The 20,565-nt window shown below is 49.4% G+C and overlaps 1 protein-coding gene across 1 annotated transcript in view; it reads left to right on the top strand.

Annotated features, from left to right (window-relative positions):
- LOC129827341 (iron-sulfur clusters transporter ABCB7, mitochondrial-like) overlaps positions 1–20,565 on the top strand; it is a 160,226-nt gene that overhangs the window by 82,232 nt on the left and 57,429 nt on the right. Inside the window, exons 6-9 of the mRNA XM_055888099.1 lie at positions 558–826; positions 4,413–4,501; positions 9,192–9,279; positions 15,730–15,904. Of these exons, the coding sequence (XP_055744074.1) occupies positions 558–826; positions 4,413–4,501; positions 9,192–9,279; positions 15,730–15,904 (621 nt within the window). The remainder of the gene's footprint in view (positions 1–557; positions 827–4,412; positions 4,502–9,191; positions 9,280–15,729; positions 15,905–20,565) is intronic.

Here is a 20,565-nt window from a genome sequence, read left to right as displayed (position 1 = left end):
ATTATTATTACACGGTCTGGCCTGGGCAGGGACTGTCTCTATTATTATTATTACACGGCCTGGCCTGGGCCGGGACTGTCTCTATTATTATTACACGGCCTGGCCTGGGCAGGGACTGTCTCTATTATTATTATTACACGGCCTGGGCAGGGACTGTCTCTATTATTATTATTACACGGCCTGGCCTGGGCAGGGACTGTCTCTATTATTATTACACGGCCTGGCCGGGACTGTCTCTATTATTATTATTACACGGCCTGGCCTGGGCTGGGACTGTCTCTATTATTATTACACGGCCTGGGCCGTAACTGTCTCTATTATTATTATTACACGGCCTGGGCTGGACTGTCTCCTCTCTGATAAACTCAGGATTTGTCAGCCATGTCCATTTTGAGCCAGACCTGGGTCCTAATAGTATCTTGCCTAGTTTAATCAAACCAATGGATCTCCACTTTTGTCTTTACCTGATAACTACAAAGGTTGGCTTGCCCTTCTCATGGCTGAGCCCTGCCCCTATGTAGCCAAAGCCGTGATGAAATCCTCTCTTCTTCCCCCAGACGGTGTGTCCCGGGCCGGTTCGGCCCTCTTCAACGAGCTGCGTAACGCCGTGTTTGGGAAGGTGGCCCAGAATTCCATCCGGCGTATCGCCAAGAACGTGTTCCTACACCTCCACAGCCTGGACCTGGGCTTCCACCTGTCCCGACAGACGGGGGCGATGTCAAAGGCCATTGACAGGGGCACCAGGGGCATTTCCTTCGTCCTCTCTGCTATCGTCTTCAACCTGGGACCCACTGTTTTTGAGATGGGGCTGGTCTCTGCTATCCTGGTGGGTAACCCCTAACTATAGAATAGGGGTGAGGCTGGGGGAGTAGGGGGTGAGGGGTCCTGGTGGGTAACCCCTAACTATAGAATAGGGGTGAGGCTGGGGGAGTAGGGGGTGAGGGGTCCTGGTGGGTAACCCCTAACTATAGAATAGGGGTGAGGCTGGGGGAGTAGGGGGTGAGGGGTCCTGGTGGGTAACCCCTAACTATAGAATAGGGGTGAGGCTGGGGGAGTAGGGGGTGAGGGGTCCTGGTGGGTAACCCCTAACTATAGAATAGGGGTGAGGCTGGGGGAGTAGGGGGTGAGGGGTCCTGGTGGGTAACCCCTAACTATAGAATAGGGGTGAGCCTGGGGGAGTATGGGGTGAGGGGTCCTGGTGGGTAACCCCTAACTATAGAATAGGGGTGAGGCTGGGGGAGTAGGGGGTGAGGGGTCCTGGTGGGTAACCCCTAACTATAGAATAGGGGTGAGCCTGGGGGAGTATGGGGTGAGGGGTCCTGGTGGGTAACCCCTAACTATAGAATAGGGGTGAGGCTGGGGGAGTAGGGGGTGAGGGCCCCTGGTGGGTAACCCCTAACTATAGAATAGGGGTGAGGCTGGGGGAGTAGGGGGTGAGGGGTCCTGGTGGGTAACCCCTAACTATAGAATAGGGGTGAGGCTGGGGGAGTAGGGGGTGAGGGGTCCTGGTGGGTAACCCCTAACTATAGAATAGGGGTGAGGCTGGGGGAGTAGGGGGTGAGGGGTCTTTCGTCCTCTTTGCTATCCCACTGTTTTTGAGATGGGGCTGGTCTCTGCTATCCTGGTGGGTAAAGGCCCCCTGCCTCCATACTGTCATGTTTGGTGAACATTAGTCTGTTAGTTTGACAGGAGAGTAGGAGGATATATTCCTGTACCAACACTGCCCCTGAGTAGCAACACTGCCCTGCGTTTTGAGTTCCCTAGTTGATCCTGCGTTTTGAGTTCCCTAGGTGATCCTGCGTTTTGAGTTCCCTAGTTGATCCTGCGTTTTGAGTTCCCTAGTTGATCCTGCGTTTTGAGTTCCCTAGTTGATCCTGCGTTTTGAGTTCCCTAGTGGATCCTGCGTTTTGAGTTCCCTAGTTGATCCTGCCCTGCGTTTTGAGTTCCCTAGTTGATCCTGCCCTGCGTTTTGGGTTCCCTAGTTGATCCTGCCCTGCGTTTTGGGTTCCCTAGTTGATCCTGCCCTGCGTTCTGGTTCCCTAGTTGATCCTGCGTTTTGGTTCCCTAGTTGATCCTGCCCTGCGTTTTGGGTTCCCTAGTTGATCCTGCCCTGCGTTTTGGTTCCCTAGTTGGTCCTGCGTTTTGAGTTCCCTAGTTGATCCTGCGTTTTGAGTTCCCTAGTTGGTCCTGCCTTGCGCTTCTCGATTGTCCTACGGGAAATATGCAGATGTGCAAACAGTGAGCTGTTTTATAAGTTAGTACATGATTATGGGCAAAAATATTAGAGAATATTCACTTTAAACTCCTACGGTCGATGTCAGCACCCTCTTGGAAATCTATTTATCATAATACAATCCCCATACATATCTGCCTCTTTAAGAGATCTGTTGTTTTTGCATTGGATTTGTCTCAATCCACCACATCCGCCGATGTAGACTTCATCTGGTGAGAAGTGTCAGGACTAGAGCTGGAGTTTGTCAGATCATCAGACATCCCAAAATTTGGACTTCTCTCAAAATCGTCTTTTAGCGTCCGACTGGTTTGGGTGACTCAGGAACACGATGGTGTTCTCTGTTTTGCTCTACGACCCCCACAAGCGTCTTGGGACTCGTCTGAAGTCGGTACAGCTGATCTGACAACTTCTGTCTGAACAGTTTTATACTGACGTGGTGAGACTCTCTGGTCGTTGTGGTCTAGGATGCCCACAGGTCTTGAGACTTGTCTGAACGTCTCCAGGTACCAGTTAAACATTTTAAGTACACTACATGACCAAAAGTACTGAATTCCTTGATGTTACATAGAGACAGACAGGAAGTGTCTCCGTAGTCCAGCCTCCTCACCTCCACCTCATTGATGTCTGACAGACAGAGGAGAATATATATAAATATATAGAAGTTGCCCTCATTGTTCTCAGAGCTGGCAGAACCAGCCTTGTTGTATGACAGAGCGAGGAGAAATGCACTACATGACCAAAAGTATGTGGACACCTGCTCGTCCAACTTCTCATTCCAGAATCATGGGCATTAATATGGAGTTGGTCCCCCCTTTACTGCTATAACAGCCTCTATTCTTCTGGGAAGGCTTTCCACTAGATGTTGGAACATTGCTGCTATAACAGCCTCCACTCTTCTGGGAAGGCTTTCCACTAGATGTTGGAACATTGCTGCTATAACAGCCTCCACTCTTCTGGGAAGGCTTTCCACTAGATGTTGGAACATTGCTGCTATAACAGCCTCCACTCTACTGGGAAGGCTTTCCACTAGACGTTGGAACATTGCTGCTGTAACAGCCTCCACTCTTCTGGGAAGGCTTTCCACTAGATGTTGGAACATTGCTGCTATAACAGCCTCCACTCTTCTGGGAAGGCTTTCCACTAGATGTTGGAACATTGCTGCTATAACAGCCTCCACTCTTCTGGGATGGCTTTCCACTAGACGTTGGAACATTGCTGCTATAACAGCCTCCACTCTTCTGGGAAGGCTTTCCACTAGACGTTGGAACATTGCTGCTATAACAGCCTCCACTCTTCTGGGATGGCTTTCCACTAGATGTTGGAACATTGCTGCTATAACAGCCTCCACTCTTCTGGGAAGGCTTTCCACTAGACGTTGGAACATTGCTGCTATAACAGCCTCCACTCTTCTGGGAAGGCTTTCCACTAGATGTTGGAACATTGCTGCTATAACAGCCTCCTCTCTTCTGGGAAGGCTTTCCACTAGATGTTGGAACATTGCTGCTATAATAGCCTCCACTCTTCAGGGAAGGCTTTCCACTAGATGTTGGAACATTGCTGCTATAACAGCCTCCACTCTTCTGGGAAGGCTGTCCACTAGATGTTGGAACATTGCTGCTATAACAGCCTCCACTCTTCTGGGAAGGCTTTCCACTAGATGTTGGAACATTGCTGCTATAACAACCTCCACTCTTCTGGGAAGGCTTTCCACTAGATGTTGGAACATTTCTGCGGGGACTTGCTTCCATTCAGCCACAAGAGCATTATAGTGAGGTCAGGCACTGATGTTGGGGGCGATTAGTCCTGGCTCAGTCGACGTTCCAATTCATGCCAAAGGTGTTCGATTAGGTTGAGGTCAGGGTTCTGTGCAGATAAGTCCATTTCATCTAGACAAACTATTTCTGTATGGACCTCGTTGTGCACGGCGAGCATTGTCATGCTGAACGATAGCTTGGTAATGTCTATATTATAATAGTGTTATCTACATGGTGAGACTAATGGCAGTCTTGTTCTTCTCCTGGTATTCTGCTCTGTTCTAGCGACAGTAATACGTTGTAATGATAGTGAGACTAATGTCTTTATCCACCTCCAGTTGAATGTATTTCTCCCTCTTTATTCAGCATTATGTTTCCCTCTTTTCTACAATATTTAAAATGTCTCTCTCTCTCTCTCTCCTCAGTATTATAAATGCGGGGTGGAATTTGCTGCGGTGACTCTGGGTACTCTGGGAGCGTATACGGCCTTCACCGTTGCTGTCACGCAGTGGAGGTACAGTCTGTTGTTGTTGTTGTTGACAGATGACCTAAGGTTCTTGTTGGTGTTCATTGTACTAGGTAAACACAGTGCCTTCGGAAAGTATTCAGACCCATTGACTTTTTCCACATTTTGTGAGGTTACAGCCTTATTCTAAAATAGATGATGATTTGTAAAAATGTATCCATCTACAGACAATACCCCAGAATGACAAAGCAAACAAACCAAAAATATATATAATATGTTTGCAAATGTATTAAAAATGAACATACCTTATTTACATAAGTATTCAGACCCTTTGCTATGAGACTTGAAATTGAGCTCAGGTTCATCCTGTTTCCATTGATCATCCTTGAGATGTTTCTACAACTTGATTGGACATGATTTGGAAAGGAAATAGCTGTGCAGCGATGCTCCCCATCCAACCTGACAGAGTTATGAGTTATGGGGTGTTGAGTTATGGGGTGTTGAGTTATGGGGTGTTGAGTTATGGGGTGTTGAGTTATGGGGTGTTGAGTTATGGGGTGTTGAGTTATGGGGTGTTGTGTTATGGGGTGTTGTGTTATGGGGTGTTGTGTTATGGGGTGTTGAGTTATGGGGTGTTGAGTTATGGGGTGTTGAGTTATGGGGTGTTGAGTTATGGGGTGTTGAGTTATGGGGTGTTGTGTTATGGGGTGTTGAGTTATGGGGTGTTGTGTTATGGGGTGTTGTGTTATGGGGTGTTGTGTTATGGGGTGTTGAGTTATGGGGTGTTGAGTTATGGGGTGTTGAGTTATGGGGTGTTGAGTTATGGGGTGTTGTGTTATGGGGTGTTGAGTTATGGGGTGTTGAGTTATGGGGTGGTGAGTTATGGGGTGGTGAGTTATGGGGTGGTGAGTTGGGGGGTGTTGAGTTATGGGGGGTGTTGAGTTATGGGGGGTGTTGAGTTATGGGGGGTGTTGAGTTATGGGGGGTGTTGAGTTATGGGGGGTGTTGAGTTATGGGGGGTGTTGAGTTATGGGGGGTGTTGAGTTATGGGGGGTGTTGAGTTATGGGGGGTGTTGAGTTATGGGGGTGTTGAGTTATGGGGGTGTTGAGTTATGGGGGTGTTGAGTTATTTGGGGTGTTGAGTTATGGGGGGTGTTGAGTTATGGGGGGTGTTGAGTTATGGGGGGTGTTGAGTTATGGGGGGTGTTGAGTTATGGGGGGTGTTGAGTTATGGGGGGTGTTGAGTTATGGGGGGTGTTGAGTTGTGGGGTGTTGAGTTGTGGGGTGTTGAGTTGTGGGGTGTTGAGTTGTGGGGTGTTGTGTTGTGGGGTGTTGAGTTATCGGGTGTTATGGGGTGTTGAGTTATGGGGTGTTGAGTTATGGGGTGTTGAGTTATGGGGTGTTGAGTTATGGGGTGTTGAGTTATGGGGTGTTGAGTTATGGGGTGTTGTGGGGTGTTGAGTTATGGGGTGTTGTGGGGTGTTGAGTTATGGGGTGTTGAGTTATGGGGTGTTGAGTTATGGGGTGTTGAGTTGTGGGGTGTTGAGTTGTGGGGTGTTGAGTTGTGGGGTGTTGAGTTGTGGGGTGTTGTGTTATGGGGGGTGTTGTGTTATGGGGGGTGTTGAGTTATGGGGGGTGTTGAGTTATGGGGGGTGTTGAGTTATGGGGGGTGTTGAGTTATGGGGTGTTGAGTTATGGGGTGTTGAGTTATGGGGTGTTGAGTTATGGGGTGTTGTGTTGTGTTGTGGGGTGTTGAGTTATGGGGTGTTGTGTTGTGTTGTGGGGTGTTGAGTTGTGGGGTGTTGAGTTGTGGGGTGTTGAGTTATGGGGTGTTGTGTTGTGGGGTGTTGAGTTATCGGGTGTTATGGGGTGTTGAGTTATGGGGTGTTGAGTTATGGGGTGTTGAGTTATGGGGTGTTGTGTTGTGGGGTGTTGTGGGGTGTTGAGTTATGGGGTGTTGAGTTATGGGGTGTTGAGTTATGGGGTGTTGTGTTGTGGGGTGTTGTGTTGTGGGGTGTTGTGTTGTGGGGTGTTGAGTTGTGGGGTGTTATGGTGTGTTGTGGGGTGTTGAGTTATGGGGTGTTATGGTGTGTTGTGGGGTGTTGAGTTATGGGGTGTTATGGTGTGTTGTGGGGTGTTGAGTTATGGGGTGTTGAGTTATGGGGTGTTGAGTTATGGGGTGTTGAGTTATGGGGTGTTGAGTTATGGGGTGTTGAGTTATGGGGTGTTGAGTTATGGGGTGTTGAGTTGTGGGGTGTTGTGGGGTGTTGTGGGGTGTTGAGTTATGGGGTGTTGAGTTATGGGGTGTTGAGTTATGGGGTGTTGAGTTATGGGGTGTTGAGTTATGGGGTGTTGAGTTATGGGGTGTTGAGTTATGGGGTGTTGAGTTATGGGGTGTTGTGGGGTGTTGTGTTGTGTTGTGGGGTGTTGTGGGGTGTTGAGTTATGGGGTGTTATGGTGTGTTGTGGGGTGTTGAGTTATGGGGTGTTGAGTTATGGGGTGTTGAGTTATGGGGTGTTGAGTTATGGGGTGTTGAGTTATGGGGTGTTGAGTTATGGGGTGTTGAGTTATGGGGTGTTGAGTTATGGGGTGTTGAGTTATGGGGTGTTGTGTTGTGGGGTGTTGAGTTGTGGGGTGTTGAGTTGTGGGGTGTTGAGTTGTGGGGTGTTATGGTGTGTTGTGGGGTGTTGAGTTATGGGGTGTTATGGGGTGTTGAGTTATGGGGTGTTGAGTTATGGGGTGTTGAGTTATGGGGTGTTGAGTTATGGGGTGTTGAGTTATGGGGTGTTGAGTTATGGGGTGTTGAGTTATGGGGTGTTGAGTTATGGGGTGTTGAGTTATGGGGTGTTGAGTTATGGGGTGTTGAGTTATGGGGTGGGGTGTTGTGGGGTGGGGTGGGGTGTTGTGGGGTGTTGAGTTATGGGGTGTTGAGTTGTGGGGTGTTGTGTTATGGGGTGTTGTGTTATGGGGTGTTGTGTTATGGGGTGTTGTGTTATGGGGTGTTGTGTTATGGGGTGTTGTGGGGTGTTGTGTTATGGGGTGTTGAGTTATGGGGTGTTGTGTTGTGGGGTGTTGAGTTATGGGGTGTTGAGTTATGGGGTGTTGTGTTGTGGGGTGTTGAGTTATGGGGTGTTGAGTTATGGGGTGTTGAGTTATGGGGTGTTGAGTTATGGGGTGTTATGGGGTGTTGAGTTATGGGGTGTTGTGGGGTGTTATGGGGTGTTGAGTTATGGGGTGTTGAGTTATGGGGTGTTGAGTTATGGGGTGTTGTGTTATGGGGTGTTGTGGGGTGTTGTGTTTTGGGGTGTTGTGTTGTGGGGTGTTGTGTTGTGGGGTGTTGTGTTGTGGGGTGTTGTGTTGTGGGGTGTTGTGTTATGGGGTGTTGAGTTATGGGGTGTTATGGGGTGTTGAGTTATGGGGTGTTGAGTTATGGGGTGTTGAGTTATGGGGTGTTGAGTTATGGGGTGTTGAGTTATGGGGTGTTGAGTTATGGGGTGTTGTGTTGTGGGGTGTTGTGTTGTGGGGTGTTGAGTTGTGGGGTGTTGAGTTATGGGGTGTTGAGTTGTGGGGTGTTGAGTTGTGGGGTGTTGAGTTATGGGGTGTTGAGTTATGGGGTGTTGAGTTGTGGGGTGTTGTGGGGTGTTGAGTTATGGGGTGTTGTGTTATGGGGTGTTATGGGGTGTTGTGTTATGGGGTGTTGTGGGGTGTTGAGTTATGGGGTGTTGAGTTATGGGGTGTTGTGTTGTGGGGTGTTGTGTTATGGGGTGTTGAGTTGTGGGGTGTTGTGTTATGGGGTGTTGAGTTATGGGGTGTTGAGTTATGGGGTGTTGAGTTATGGGGTGTTGAGTTATGGGGTGTTGAGTTATGGAGTGTTGTGGGGTGTTGAGTTATGGGGTGTTGAGTTATGGGGTGTTGTGGGGTGTTGAGTTATGGGGTGTTGAGTTATGGGGTGTTGAGTTATGGGGTGTTGTGGGGTGTTGAGTTATGGGGTGTTGAGTTATGGGGTGTTGTGGGGTGTTGAGTTATGGGGTGTTGAGTTATGGGGTGTTGTGTTATGGGGTGTTGAGTTATGGGGTGTTGAGTTATGGGGTGTTGAGTTATGGGGTGTTGAGTTATGGGGTGTTGAGTTGTGGGGTGTTGAGTTATGGGGAGTTGTGGGGTGTTGAGTTGTGGGGTGTTGAGTTGTGGGGTGTTGAGTTGTGGGGTGTTGAGTTGTGGGGTGTTGAGTTATGGGGTGTTGAGTTATGGGGTGTTGTGTTATGGGGTGTTGAGTTATGGGGTGTTGTGGGGTGTTGAGTTATGGGGTGTTGAGTTATGGGGTGTTGTGTTATGGGGTGTTGTGTTATGGGGTGTTGAGTTATGGGGTGTTGTGGGGTGTTGAGTTATGGGGTGTTGAGTTATGGGGTGTTGTGTTATGGTGTGTTGAGTTATGGGGTGTTGAGTTATGGGGTGTTGTGGGGTGTTGAGTTATGGGGTGTTGAGTTATGGGGTGTTCAACATTGATGAGGGGAAAAAAGGATAACGTAACTAAATGGAAAAAGTCAAGGGGTCTGAATACTTACTGACTGCACTGAATGTGGTTGGCCTAGCTATTACCTTAGCTACCTGTTGGTTTACATTGTACTAGGCATATATGTGGTTGGCCTAGCTATAGCTAGCAGGATAGAAAAGCTGAAGCTACCTTTTCCTGTGAATTCTTCCCAGCTGTGTAACCCTTGTCGTCCATCTTGTTCTCCAGGACTCGGTTCAGGATAGAGATGAACAAGGCAGACAATGAGGCAGGAAACGCTGCTATCGACTCTTTACTCAACTATGAGACCGTTAAGGTGAGACCGGTTCTCTACCTCTCCTCTCTCTCCTTCTCCATCTTTCTCTACCTCTCCTCTCTCTCCTTCTCCATCTTTCTCTACCTCTCCTCTCTCTCCAACTATGAGACCGTTAAGGTGAGACCGGTTCTCTCTCCTTCTCCATCTTTCTCTACCTCTCCTCTCCCTCCTTCTCTCTCCTTCTCCATCTTTCTCTACCTCTCCTCTCTCTCCTTCTCTCTCCTTCTCCATCTTTCTCTACCTCTCCTCTCTCTCCTTCTCTCTCCTTCTCCATCTTTCTCTACCTCTCCTCTCTCTCTCTCTCTCCTTCTCCATCTTTCTCTACCTCTCCTCTCTCTCTAACTATGAGACCGTTAAGGTGAGACCGGTTCTCTCTCCTTCTCTCTCCTTCTCCATCTTTCTCTACCTCTCCTCTCTCTCCTTCTCTCTCCTTCTCCATCTTTCTCTACCTCTCCTCTCTCTCCTTCACTCTCCTTCTCCTCCTTAATAGTCCCCCCCCTTTGTTCAGGGACACATTATTCCATTTCTGTCCGTCACTTATCTGTGGAACTTGTTCAGTTTATGTCTCAGTTGAGGAATCTTGTTATGTTCATACAAATATTTACACATGTTAAGTTTGCTGAAAATAAACGCAGTTGACAGTGAGAGGACGTTTCATTTTTGTCTAGAGGGAATATGTAATTTAGATATGTCTCGTTCAGGGTTTACGTTAAGCGTTAATAGCTGGCTTTTGGACAATATTATTTTTTGGGGGAAAAGGCGATTTTCAATAAAATGATCTGGGAGAAGAATAAAAAAATCCCCTAGATTTTTAACCAATTATAACCTCTCATAGTAATGGGTATATATTTGACTGGCTTATCGGTCTGTAGTTTAATTTGCATGATTTAGTGGAATTAAAATAGGCAGATGTGTATAGTATATTGGTTATGTATCTAACCACACGTGTACAGCATACAGACAGAGCCTTTGAGTAGAACATCAGTCAACAGGATCTCAAACAACTAATACATCGGAAGGCGTCATCGGCGCCTCACACCAGTTTGTAAGGACCTGGAGGAAGTGTGTATTTGGATTGAAAAGCTGAATGTTTCACATCATATTATGAGGCAGGTCTTATCTTTACTTCAAAGTAGCCAAAATCAGACCATATCCGTGGAGGTAATTTATTTGATATCAACTTTCTTTGTCCAGTAGCCAAAGGCACAGTCCTCGTCGTATTATCAACCCGTGCTAGTTGTTACAGATATTAACACAACATGTAATAATAATATTATACTGAACAAAAATAATATAAATGCAACAGTTTCAATTTGCTGAGTTACAGTTCAGGAAATCAGTAAGTTGAAATAAATTCATTAGGCCCTAATCTATGGGTTTCACAAGACGGGGCAGGGGCACAGCCATGGGTGGGCCTGGGAGGGCGCAGACATGGGTGGGCCTGGGAGGGCACAGCCATGGGTGGGCCTGGGAGGGCACAGCCATGGGTGGGCCTGGGAGGGCACAGCCATGGGTGGGCCTGGGAGGGCACAGCCATGGGTGGGCCTGGGAGGGCGCAGACATGGGTGGGCCTGGGAGGGCGCAGACATGGGTGGGCCTGGGAGGGCGCAGACATGGGTGGGCCTGGGAGGGCGCAGACATGGGTGGGCCTGGGAGGGCGCAGACATGGGTGGGCCTGGGAGGGCGCAGACATGGGTGGGCCTGGGAGGGCACAGCCATGGGTGGGCCTGGGAGGGCGCAGACATGGGTGGGCCTGGGAGGGTACAGCCATGGGTGGGCCTGGGAGGGCGCAGACATGGGTGGGCCTGGGAGGGCGCAGCCATGGGTGGGCCTGGGAGGGCGCAGACATGGGTGGGCCTGGGAGGGCGCAGCCATGGGTGGGCCTGGGAGGGCGCAGACATGGGTGGGCCTGGGAGGGCGCAGACATGGGTGGGCCTGGGAGGGCGCAGACATGGGTGGGCCTGGGAGGGCGCAGACATGGGTGGGCCTGGGAGGGCGCAGACATGGGTGGGCCTGGGAGGGCGCAGACATGGGTGGGCCTGGGAGGGCGCAGACATGGGTGGGCCTGGGAGGGCGCAGACATGGGTGGGCCTGGGAGGGCGCAGACATGGGTGGGCCTGGGAGGGCGCAGACATGGGTGGGCCTGGGAGGGCGCAGACATGGGTGGGCCTGGGAGGGCGCAGACATGGGTGGGCCTGGGAGGGCGCAGACATGGGTGGGCCTGGGAGGGCGCAGCCATGGGTGGGCCTGGGAGGGCGCAGCCATGGGTGGGCCTGGGAGGGCGCAGCCATGGGTGGGCCTGGGAGGGCGCAGCCATGGGTGGGCCTGGGAGGGCGCAGCCATGGGTGGGCCTGGGAGGGCGCAGCCATGGGTGGGCCTGGGAGGGCGCAGCCATGGGTGGGCCTGGGAGGGCGCAGCCATGGGTGGGCCTGGGAGGGCGCAGCCATGGGTGGGCCTGGGAGGGCGCAGACATGGGTGGGCCTGGGAGGGCACAGACAGAAATACTCCTCAGTTTCCTCTGCTGTCCGGGTGTCTGGTCTCAGACGATCCCTCAGGTGAAGAAGCCGGATGTTCCTGGGCTTGTTACACATGTTCTGCGGTTGTGAGGCCTTCCGGGCCTCCTGCCAAATTCTCTAAAACGATGTTAGAGGCGGTTTATGGTAGAGAAATTAACATTGAATTCTCTGGCAACAGCTCTGGTGGGCATTCCTGCAGTCAGCATGCCAATCGGACGCTCCCTCAAAACTTGATACATCTGTGGCATTGTGTTGTGTGACAAAACTGCACATTTTAGAGTGGTGTTTTATTGTCCCCCAGCACGAGGTACAGCTGTGTAATGATCCAGCACAAGGTACACCTGTGTAATGATGGTGCTGTTTAATCAGCTTCTTGATATGCCACAGCTGTCAGGTGGATGGATTGTCTTGTTAAAGGAGATCACTAACAGGGAAGTAAAACACATTTGTGCACAACATTTGCTTCTTGTGCGTCTGGAAAATTTCTGGGATCTTTTATTTCAGCTCATGAAACACGGGACCAACACTTTACATGTTGCATTTATATTTTAGATTAGTATATTATTATTATTACATGTGTTTTATATTGTAGTTCAGTATATTATAATTATTACATGTGTTTTATATTGTAGTTCAGTATATTATAATTATTACATTTTGTGTTTATATTGTAGTTCAGTATATTATAATTATTACATGTGTTTTATATTGTAGTTCAGTATATTATAATTATTACATGTGTTTTATATTGTAGTTCAGTATATTATAAATTATTACATTTTGTGTTTATATTGTAGTTCAGTATATTATAATTATTACATGTGTTTTATATTGTAGTTCAGTATATTATAATTATTACATGTGTTTATATTGTAGTTCAGTATATTATAATTATTACATGTGTTTTATATTGTAGTTCAGTATATTATAATTATTACATGTTGTGTTTTATATTGTAGTTCAGTATATTATAAATTATTACATGTTGTGTTTATATTGTAGTTCAGTATATTATAATTATTTCATGTTGTATATGTTGTGTATGTTATTTAGACAGTAAGCCACGGCTGAGAAATGGAACATTATTCCCTCTGTTGGTCCCAACCTGTCTGTCTTGATTCTCTACTACACGATACTGTCTGGCCTCACCTGGCCTCCCTCTCTCTCTCTGTTCCAGTATTATACTACACGATACTGTCTGGCCTCACCTGGCCTCCCTCTCTCTCTCTGTTCCCGTATTATACTACACGATACTGTCTGGCCTCACCTGGCCTCCCTCTCTCTCTGTTCCAGTATTATACTACACGATACTGTCTGGCCTCACCTGGCCTCCCTCTCTCTCTCTGTTCCAGTATTATACTACACAATACTGTCTGGCCTCACCTGGCCTCCCTCTCTCTCTGTTCCAGTATTATACTACACGATACTGTCTGGCCTCACCTGGCCTCCCTCTCTCTCTCTGTTCCAGTATTATACTACACAATACTGTCTGGCCTCACCTGGCCTCCCTCTCTCTCTGTTCCAGTATTATACTACACGATACTGTCTGGCCTCACCTGGCCTCCCTCTCTCTCTCTGTTCCCGTATTATACTACACGATACTGTCTGGCCTCACCTGGCCTCCCTCTCTCTCTGTTCCAGTATTATACTACACGATACTGTCTGGCCTCACCTGGCCTCCCTCTCTCTCTGTTCCAGTATTATACTACACGATACTGTCTGGCCTCACCTGGCCTCCCTCTCTCTCTCTGTTCCCGTATTATACTACACGATACTGTCTGGCCTCACCTGGCCTCCCTCTCTCTCTGTTCCAGTATTATACTACACGATACTGTCTGGCCTCACCTGGCCTCCCTCCCTCTCTCTCTGTTCCAGTATTATACTACACGATACTGTCTGGCCTCCCTCTCTCTCTCTGTTCCAGTATTATACTACACGATACTGTCTGGCCTCACCTGGCCTCCCTCTCTCTGTTCCAGTATTATACTACACGATACTGTCTGGCCTCACCTGGCCTCCCTCCCTCTCTCTCTGTTCCAGTATTATACTACACGATACTGTCTGGCCTCACCTGGCCTCCCTCTCTCTCTCTGTTCCAGTATTATACTACACGATACTGTCTGGCCTCCCTCTCTCTCTCTGTTCCAGTATTATACTACACGATACTGTCTGGCCTCACCTGGCCTCCCTCTCTCTCTGTTCCAGTATTATACTACACGATACTGTCTGGCCTCACCTGGCCTCCCTCTCTCTCTCTGTTCCAGTATTATACTACACGATACTGTCTGGCCTCACCTGGCCTCCCTCTCTCTCTCTGTTCCAGTATTATACTACACGATACTGTCTGGCCTCACCTGGCCTCCCTCCCTCTCTCTCTGTTCCAGTATTATACTACACGATACTGTCTGGCCTCACCTGGCCTCCCTCCCTCTCTCTCTGTTCCAGTATTATACTACACGATACTGTCTGGCCTCACCTGGCCTCCCTCCCTCTCTCTCTGTTCCAGTATTATACTACACGATACTGTCTGGCCTCACCTGGCCTCCTTCTCTCTCTCTGTTCCAGTATTATACTACACGATACTGTCTGGCCTCACCTGGCCTCACCTGGCCTCCCTCTCTCTCTCTGTTCCAGTATTATACTACACGATACTGTCTGGCCTCACCTGGCCTCCCTCTCTCTCTCTGTTCCAGTATTATACTACACGATACTGTCTGGCCTCACCTGGCCTCTCTCTCTCTGTTCCAGTATTATACTACACAATACTGTCTGGCCTCACCTGGCCTCCCTCCCTCTCTCTGTTCCAGTATTATACTACACGATACTGTCTGGCCTCACCTGGCCTCCCTCTCTCTCTCTGTTCCAGTATTATACTACACAATACTGTCTGGCCTCACCTGGCCTCCCTCTCTCTCTCTGTTCCAGTATTATACTACACGATACTGTCTGGCCTCACCTGGCCTCACCATCCCTCCCTCTCTCTCTGTTCCAGTATAATACTACACGATACTGTCTGGCCTCACCTGGCCTCTCTCTCTCTGTTCCAGTATAATACTACACGATACTGTCTGGCCTCACCTGGCCTCCCACTCTCTCTCTGTTCCAGTATTATACTACACGATACTGTCTGGCCTCACCTGGCCTCCCTCTCTCTCTCTGTTCCAGTATTATACTACACGATACTGTCTGGCCTCCCTCCCTCTCTCTCTCTGTTCCAGTATTATACTACACGATACTGTCTGGCCTCACCTGACCTCCCTCTCTCTCTCTCTCTCTGTTCCAGTATTATGCTACACGATACTATCTGGCCTCACCTGGCCTCCCTCTCTCTGTTCCAGTATTATACTACACGATACTGTCTGGCCTCACCTGGCCTCCCTCTCTCTCTCTGTTCCAGTATTATACTACACGATACTGTCTGGCCTCACCTGGCCTCCCTCTCTCTCTCTGTTCCAGTATTATACTACACGATACTGTCTGGCCTCACCTGGCCTCACCATCCCTCCCTCTCTCTCTGTTCCAGTATAATACTACACGATACTGTCTGGCCTCACCTGGCCTCTCTCTCTCTGTTCCAGTATAATACTACACGATACTGTCTGGCCTCACCTGGCCTCCCACTCTCTCTCTGTTCCAGTATTATACTACACGATACTGTCTGGCCTCACCTGGCCTCTGTCTCTCTCTCTGTTCCAGTATTATACTACACGATACTGTCTGGCCTCACCTGACCTCCCTCTCTCTCTCTCTCTCTGTTCCAGTATTATACTACACGATACTGTCTGGCCTCACCTGGCCTCCCTCTCTCTGTTCCAGTATTATACTACACGATACTGTCTGGCCTCACCTGGCCTCCCTCTCTCTCTCTGTTCCAGTATTATACTACACGATACTGTCTGGCCTCACCTGGCCTCCCTCTCTCTCTCTGTTCCAGTATTTCAACAATGAGAAGTACGAAGCAGAGAAGTATGATGGCTATCTGAAGAGCTACGAGTCCTCGTCCCTGAAGACGACCTACACCCTGGCCATGCTCAACTTTGGACAGAGTGCCATCTTTAGTGTGGGTCTCACTGGTATCATGGTGCTAGCTAGCAAGGGGATCATGGCAGGTCAGTCTACCCCTATACCCTAACTACCCCCTATACCCTACCCCCTATACCCTAACTACCCCCTATACCCTAACTACCCCCTATACCCTAACTACCCCCTATACCCTAACTACCCCCTATACCCTAACTACCCCCTATACCCTAACTACCCCCTATACCCTAACTACCCCCTATACCCTAACTACCCCCTATACCCTAACTACCCCCTATACCCTAACTACCCCTAGCTAGCAAGGGGATCATGGCAGGTCAGTCTACCCCTACCCCCTATACCCTAACTACCCCCTATACCCTAACTACCCCCTATACCCTAACTACCCCCTATACCCTAACTACCCCCTATACCCTAACTACCCCCTATACCCTAACTACCCCCTATACCCTAACTACCCCCTATACCCTAACTACCCCCTATACCCTAACTACCCCCTATACCCTAACTACCCCCTATACCCTAACTACCCCCTATACCCTAACTACCCCCTATACCCTAACTACCCCCTATACCCTAACTACCCCCTATACCCTAACTACCCCCTATACCCTAACTACCCCCTATACCCTAACTACCCCCTATACCCTAACTACCCCCTATACCCTAACTACCCCCTATACCCTAACTACCCCCTATACCCTAACTACCCCCTATACCCTAACTACCCCCTATACCCTAACTACCCCCTATACCCTAACTACCCCCTATACCCTAACTACCCCCTATACCCTAACTACCCCCTATACCCTAACTACCCCCTATACCCTAACTACCCCCTATACCCTAACTACCCCCTATACCCTAACTACCCCCTATACCCTAACTACCCCCTATACCCTAACTACCCCCTATACCCTAACTACCCCCTATACCCTAACTACCCCCTATACCCTAACTACCCCCTATACCCTAACTACCCCCTATACCCTAACTACCCCCTATACCCTAACTACCCCCTATACCCTAACTACCCCCTATACCCTAACTACCCCCTATACCCTAACTACCCCCTATACCCTAACTACCCCCTATACCCTAACTACCCCCTATACCCTAACTACCCCCTATACCCTAACTACCCCCTATACCCTAACTACCCCCTATACCCTAACTACCCCCTATACCCTAACTACCCCCTATACCCTAACTACCCCCTATACCCTAACTACCCCCTATACCCTAACTACCCCCTATACCCTAACTACCCCCTATACCCTAACTACCCCCTATACCCTAACTACCCCCTATACCCTAACTACCCCCTATACCCTAACTACCCCCTATACCCTAACTACCCCCTATACCCTAACTACCCCCTATACCCTAACTACCCCTAGCTAGCAAGGGGATCATGGCAGGTCAGTCTACCCCTACCCCCTATACCCTAACTACCCCCTATACCCTAACTACCCCCTATACCCTAACTACCCCCTATACCCTAACTACCCCCTATACCCTAACTACCCCCTATACCCTAACTACCCCCTATACCCTAACTACCCCCTATACCCTAACTACCCCCTATACCCTAACTACCCCCTATACCCTAACTACCCCCTATACCCTAACTACCCCCTATACCCTAACTACCCCCTATACCCTAACTACCCCCTATACCCTAACTACCCCCTATACCCTAACTACCCCCTATACCCTAACTACCCCCTATACCCTAACTACCCCCTATACCCTAACTACCCCCTATACCCTAACTACCCCCTATACCCTAACTACCCCCTATACCCTAACTACCCCCTATACCCTAACTACCCCCTATACCCTAACTACCCCCTATACCCTAACTACCCCCTATACCCTAACTACCCCCTATACCCTAACTACCCCCTATACCCTAACTACCCCCTATACCCTAACTACCCCCTATACCCTAACTACCCCTAGCTAGCAAGGGGATCATGGCAGGTCAGTCTACCCCTACCCCCTATACCCTAACTACCCCCTATACCCTAACTACCCCCTATACCCTAACTACCCCCTATACCCTAACTACCCCCTATACCCTAACTACCCCCTATACCCTAACTACCCCCTATACCCTAACTACCCCCTATACCCTAACTACCCCCTATACCCTAACTACCCCCTATACCCTAACTACCCCCTATACCCTAACTACCCACTATACCCTAACTACCCCCTATACCCTAACTACCCCTAGCTAGCAAGGGGATCATGGCAGGTCAGTCTACCCCTACCCCCTATACCCTAACTACCCCCTATACCCTAACTACCCCCTATACCCTAACTACCCCCTATACCCTAACTACCCCCTATACCCTAACTACCCCCTATACCCTAACTACCCCCTATACCCTAACTACCCCCTATACCCTAACTACCCCCTATACCCTAACTACCCCCTATACCCTAACTACCCCCTATACCCTAACTACCCCCTATACCCTAACTACCCCCTATACCCTAACTACCCCCTATACCCTAACTACCCCCTATACCCTAACTACCCCCTATACCCTAACTACCCCCTATACCCTAACTACCCCCTATACCCTAACTACCCCCTATACCCTAACTACCCCCTATACCCTAACTACCCCCTATACCCTAACTACCCCCTATACCCTAACTACCCCCTATACCCTAACTACCCCTAGCTAGCAAGGGGATCATGGCAGGTCAGTCTACCCCTACCCCCTATACCCTAACTACCCCCTATACCCTAACTACCCCCTATACCCTAACTACCCCCTATACCCTAACTACCCCCTATACCCTAACTACCCCCTATACCCTAACTACCCCCTATACCCTAACTACCCCCTATACCCTAACTACCCCCTATACCCTAACTACCCCCTATACCCTAACTACCCACTATACCCTAACTACCCCCTATACCCTAACTACCCCTAGCTAGCAAGGGGATCATGGCAGGTCAGTCTACCCCTACCCCCTATACCCTAACTACCCCCTATACCCTAACTACCCCCTATACCCTAACTACCCCCTATACCCTAACTACCCCCTATACCCTAACTACCCCCTATACCCTAACTACCCCCTATACCCTAACTACCCCCTATACCCTAACTACCCCCTATACCCTAACTACCCCCTATACCCTAACTACCCCCTATACCCTAACTACCCCCTATACCCTAACTACCCCCTATACCCTAACTACCCCCTATACCCTAACTACCCCCTATACCCTAACTACCCCCTATACCCTAACTACCCCCTATACCCTAACTACCCCCTATACCCTAACTACCCCCTATACCCTAACTACCCCCTATACCCTAACTACCCCCTATACCCTAACTACCCCTAGCTAGCAAGGGGATCATGGCAGGTCAGTCTACCCCTACCCCCTATACCCTAACTACCCCCTATACCCTAACTACCCCCTATACCCTAACTACCCCCTATACCCTAACTACCCCCTATACCCTAACTACCCCCTATACCCTAACTACCCCCTATACCCTAACTACCCCCTATACCCTAACTACCCCCTATACCCTAACTACCCCCTATACCCTAACTACCCCCTATACCCTAACTACCCACTACCCCCTATACCCTAACTACCCCCTATACCCTAACTAACCCCTACCCCCTATACCCTAACTACCCTAACTACCCCCTATACCCTAACTACCCCTAGCTAGCAAGGGGATCATGGCAGGTCAGTCTACCCCTATACCCTATACCCTAACTACCCCCTATACCCTAACTACCCCCTATACCCTAACTACCCCCTATACCCTAACTACCCCCTATACCCTAACTACCCCCTATACCCTAACTACCCCCTATACCCTAACTACCCCCTATACCCTAACTACCCCCTATACCCTAACTACCCCCTATACCCTAACTACCCCCTATACCCTAACTACCCCCTATACCCTAACTACCCCCTATACCCTAACTACCCCCTATACCCTAACTACCCCCTATACCCTAACTACCCCCTATACCCTAACTACCCCCTATACCCTAACTACCCCCTATACCCTAACTACCCCTAGCTAGCAAGGGGATCATGGCAGGTCAGTCTACCCCTACCCCCTATACCCTAACTACCCCCTATACCCTAACTACCCCCTATACCCTAACTACCCCCTATACCCTAACTACCCCCTATACCCTAACTACCCCCTATACCCTAACTACCCCCTATACCCTAACTACCCCCTATACCCTAACTACCCCCTATACCCTAACTACCCCCTATACCCTAACTACCCCCTATACCCTAACTACCCACTATACCCTAACTACCCCCTATACCCTAACTACCCCTAGCTAGCAAGGGGATCATGGCAGGTCAGTCTACCCCTACCCCCTATACCCTAACTACCCCCTATACCCTAACTACCCCCTATACCCTAACTACCCCCTATACCCTAACTACCCCCTATACCCTAACTACCCCCTATACCCTAACTACCCCCTATACCCTAACTACCCCCTATACCCTAACTACCCCCTATACCCTAACTACCCCCTATACCCTAACTACCCCCTATACCCTAACTACCCCCTATACCCTAACTACCCCCTATACCCTAACTACCCCCTATACCCTAACTACCCCCTATACCCTAACTACCCCCTATACCCTAACTACCCCCTATACCCTAACTACCCCCTATACCCTAACTACCCCCTATAC

This window comes from Salvelinus fontinalis, chromosome 29, assembly GCF_029448725.1.
Source record: "Salvelinus fontinalis isolate EN_2023a chromosome 29, ASM2944872v1, whole genome shotgun sequence".
Lineage (NCBI taxonomy): Eukaryota > Metazoa > Chordata > Actinopteri > Salmoniformes > Salmonidae > Salvelinus > Salvelinus fontinalis.
This window is presented reverse-complemented; position numbering and strand designations above follow the sequence as displayed.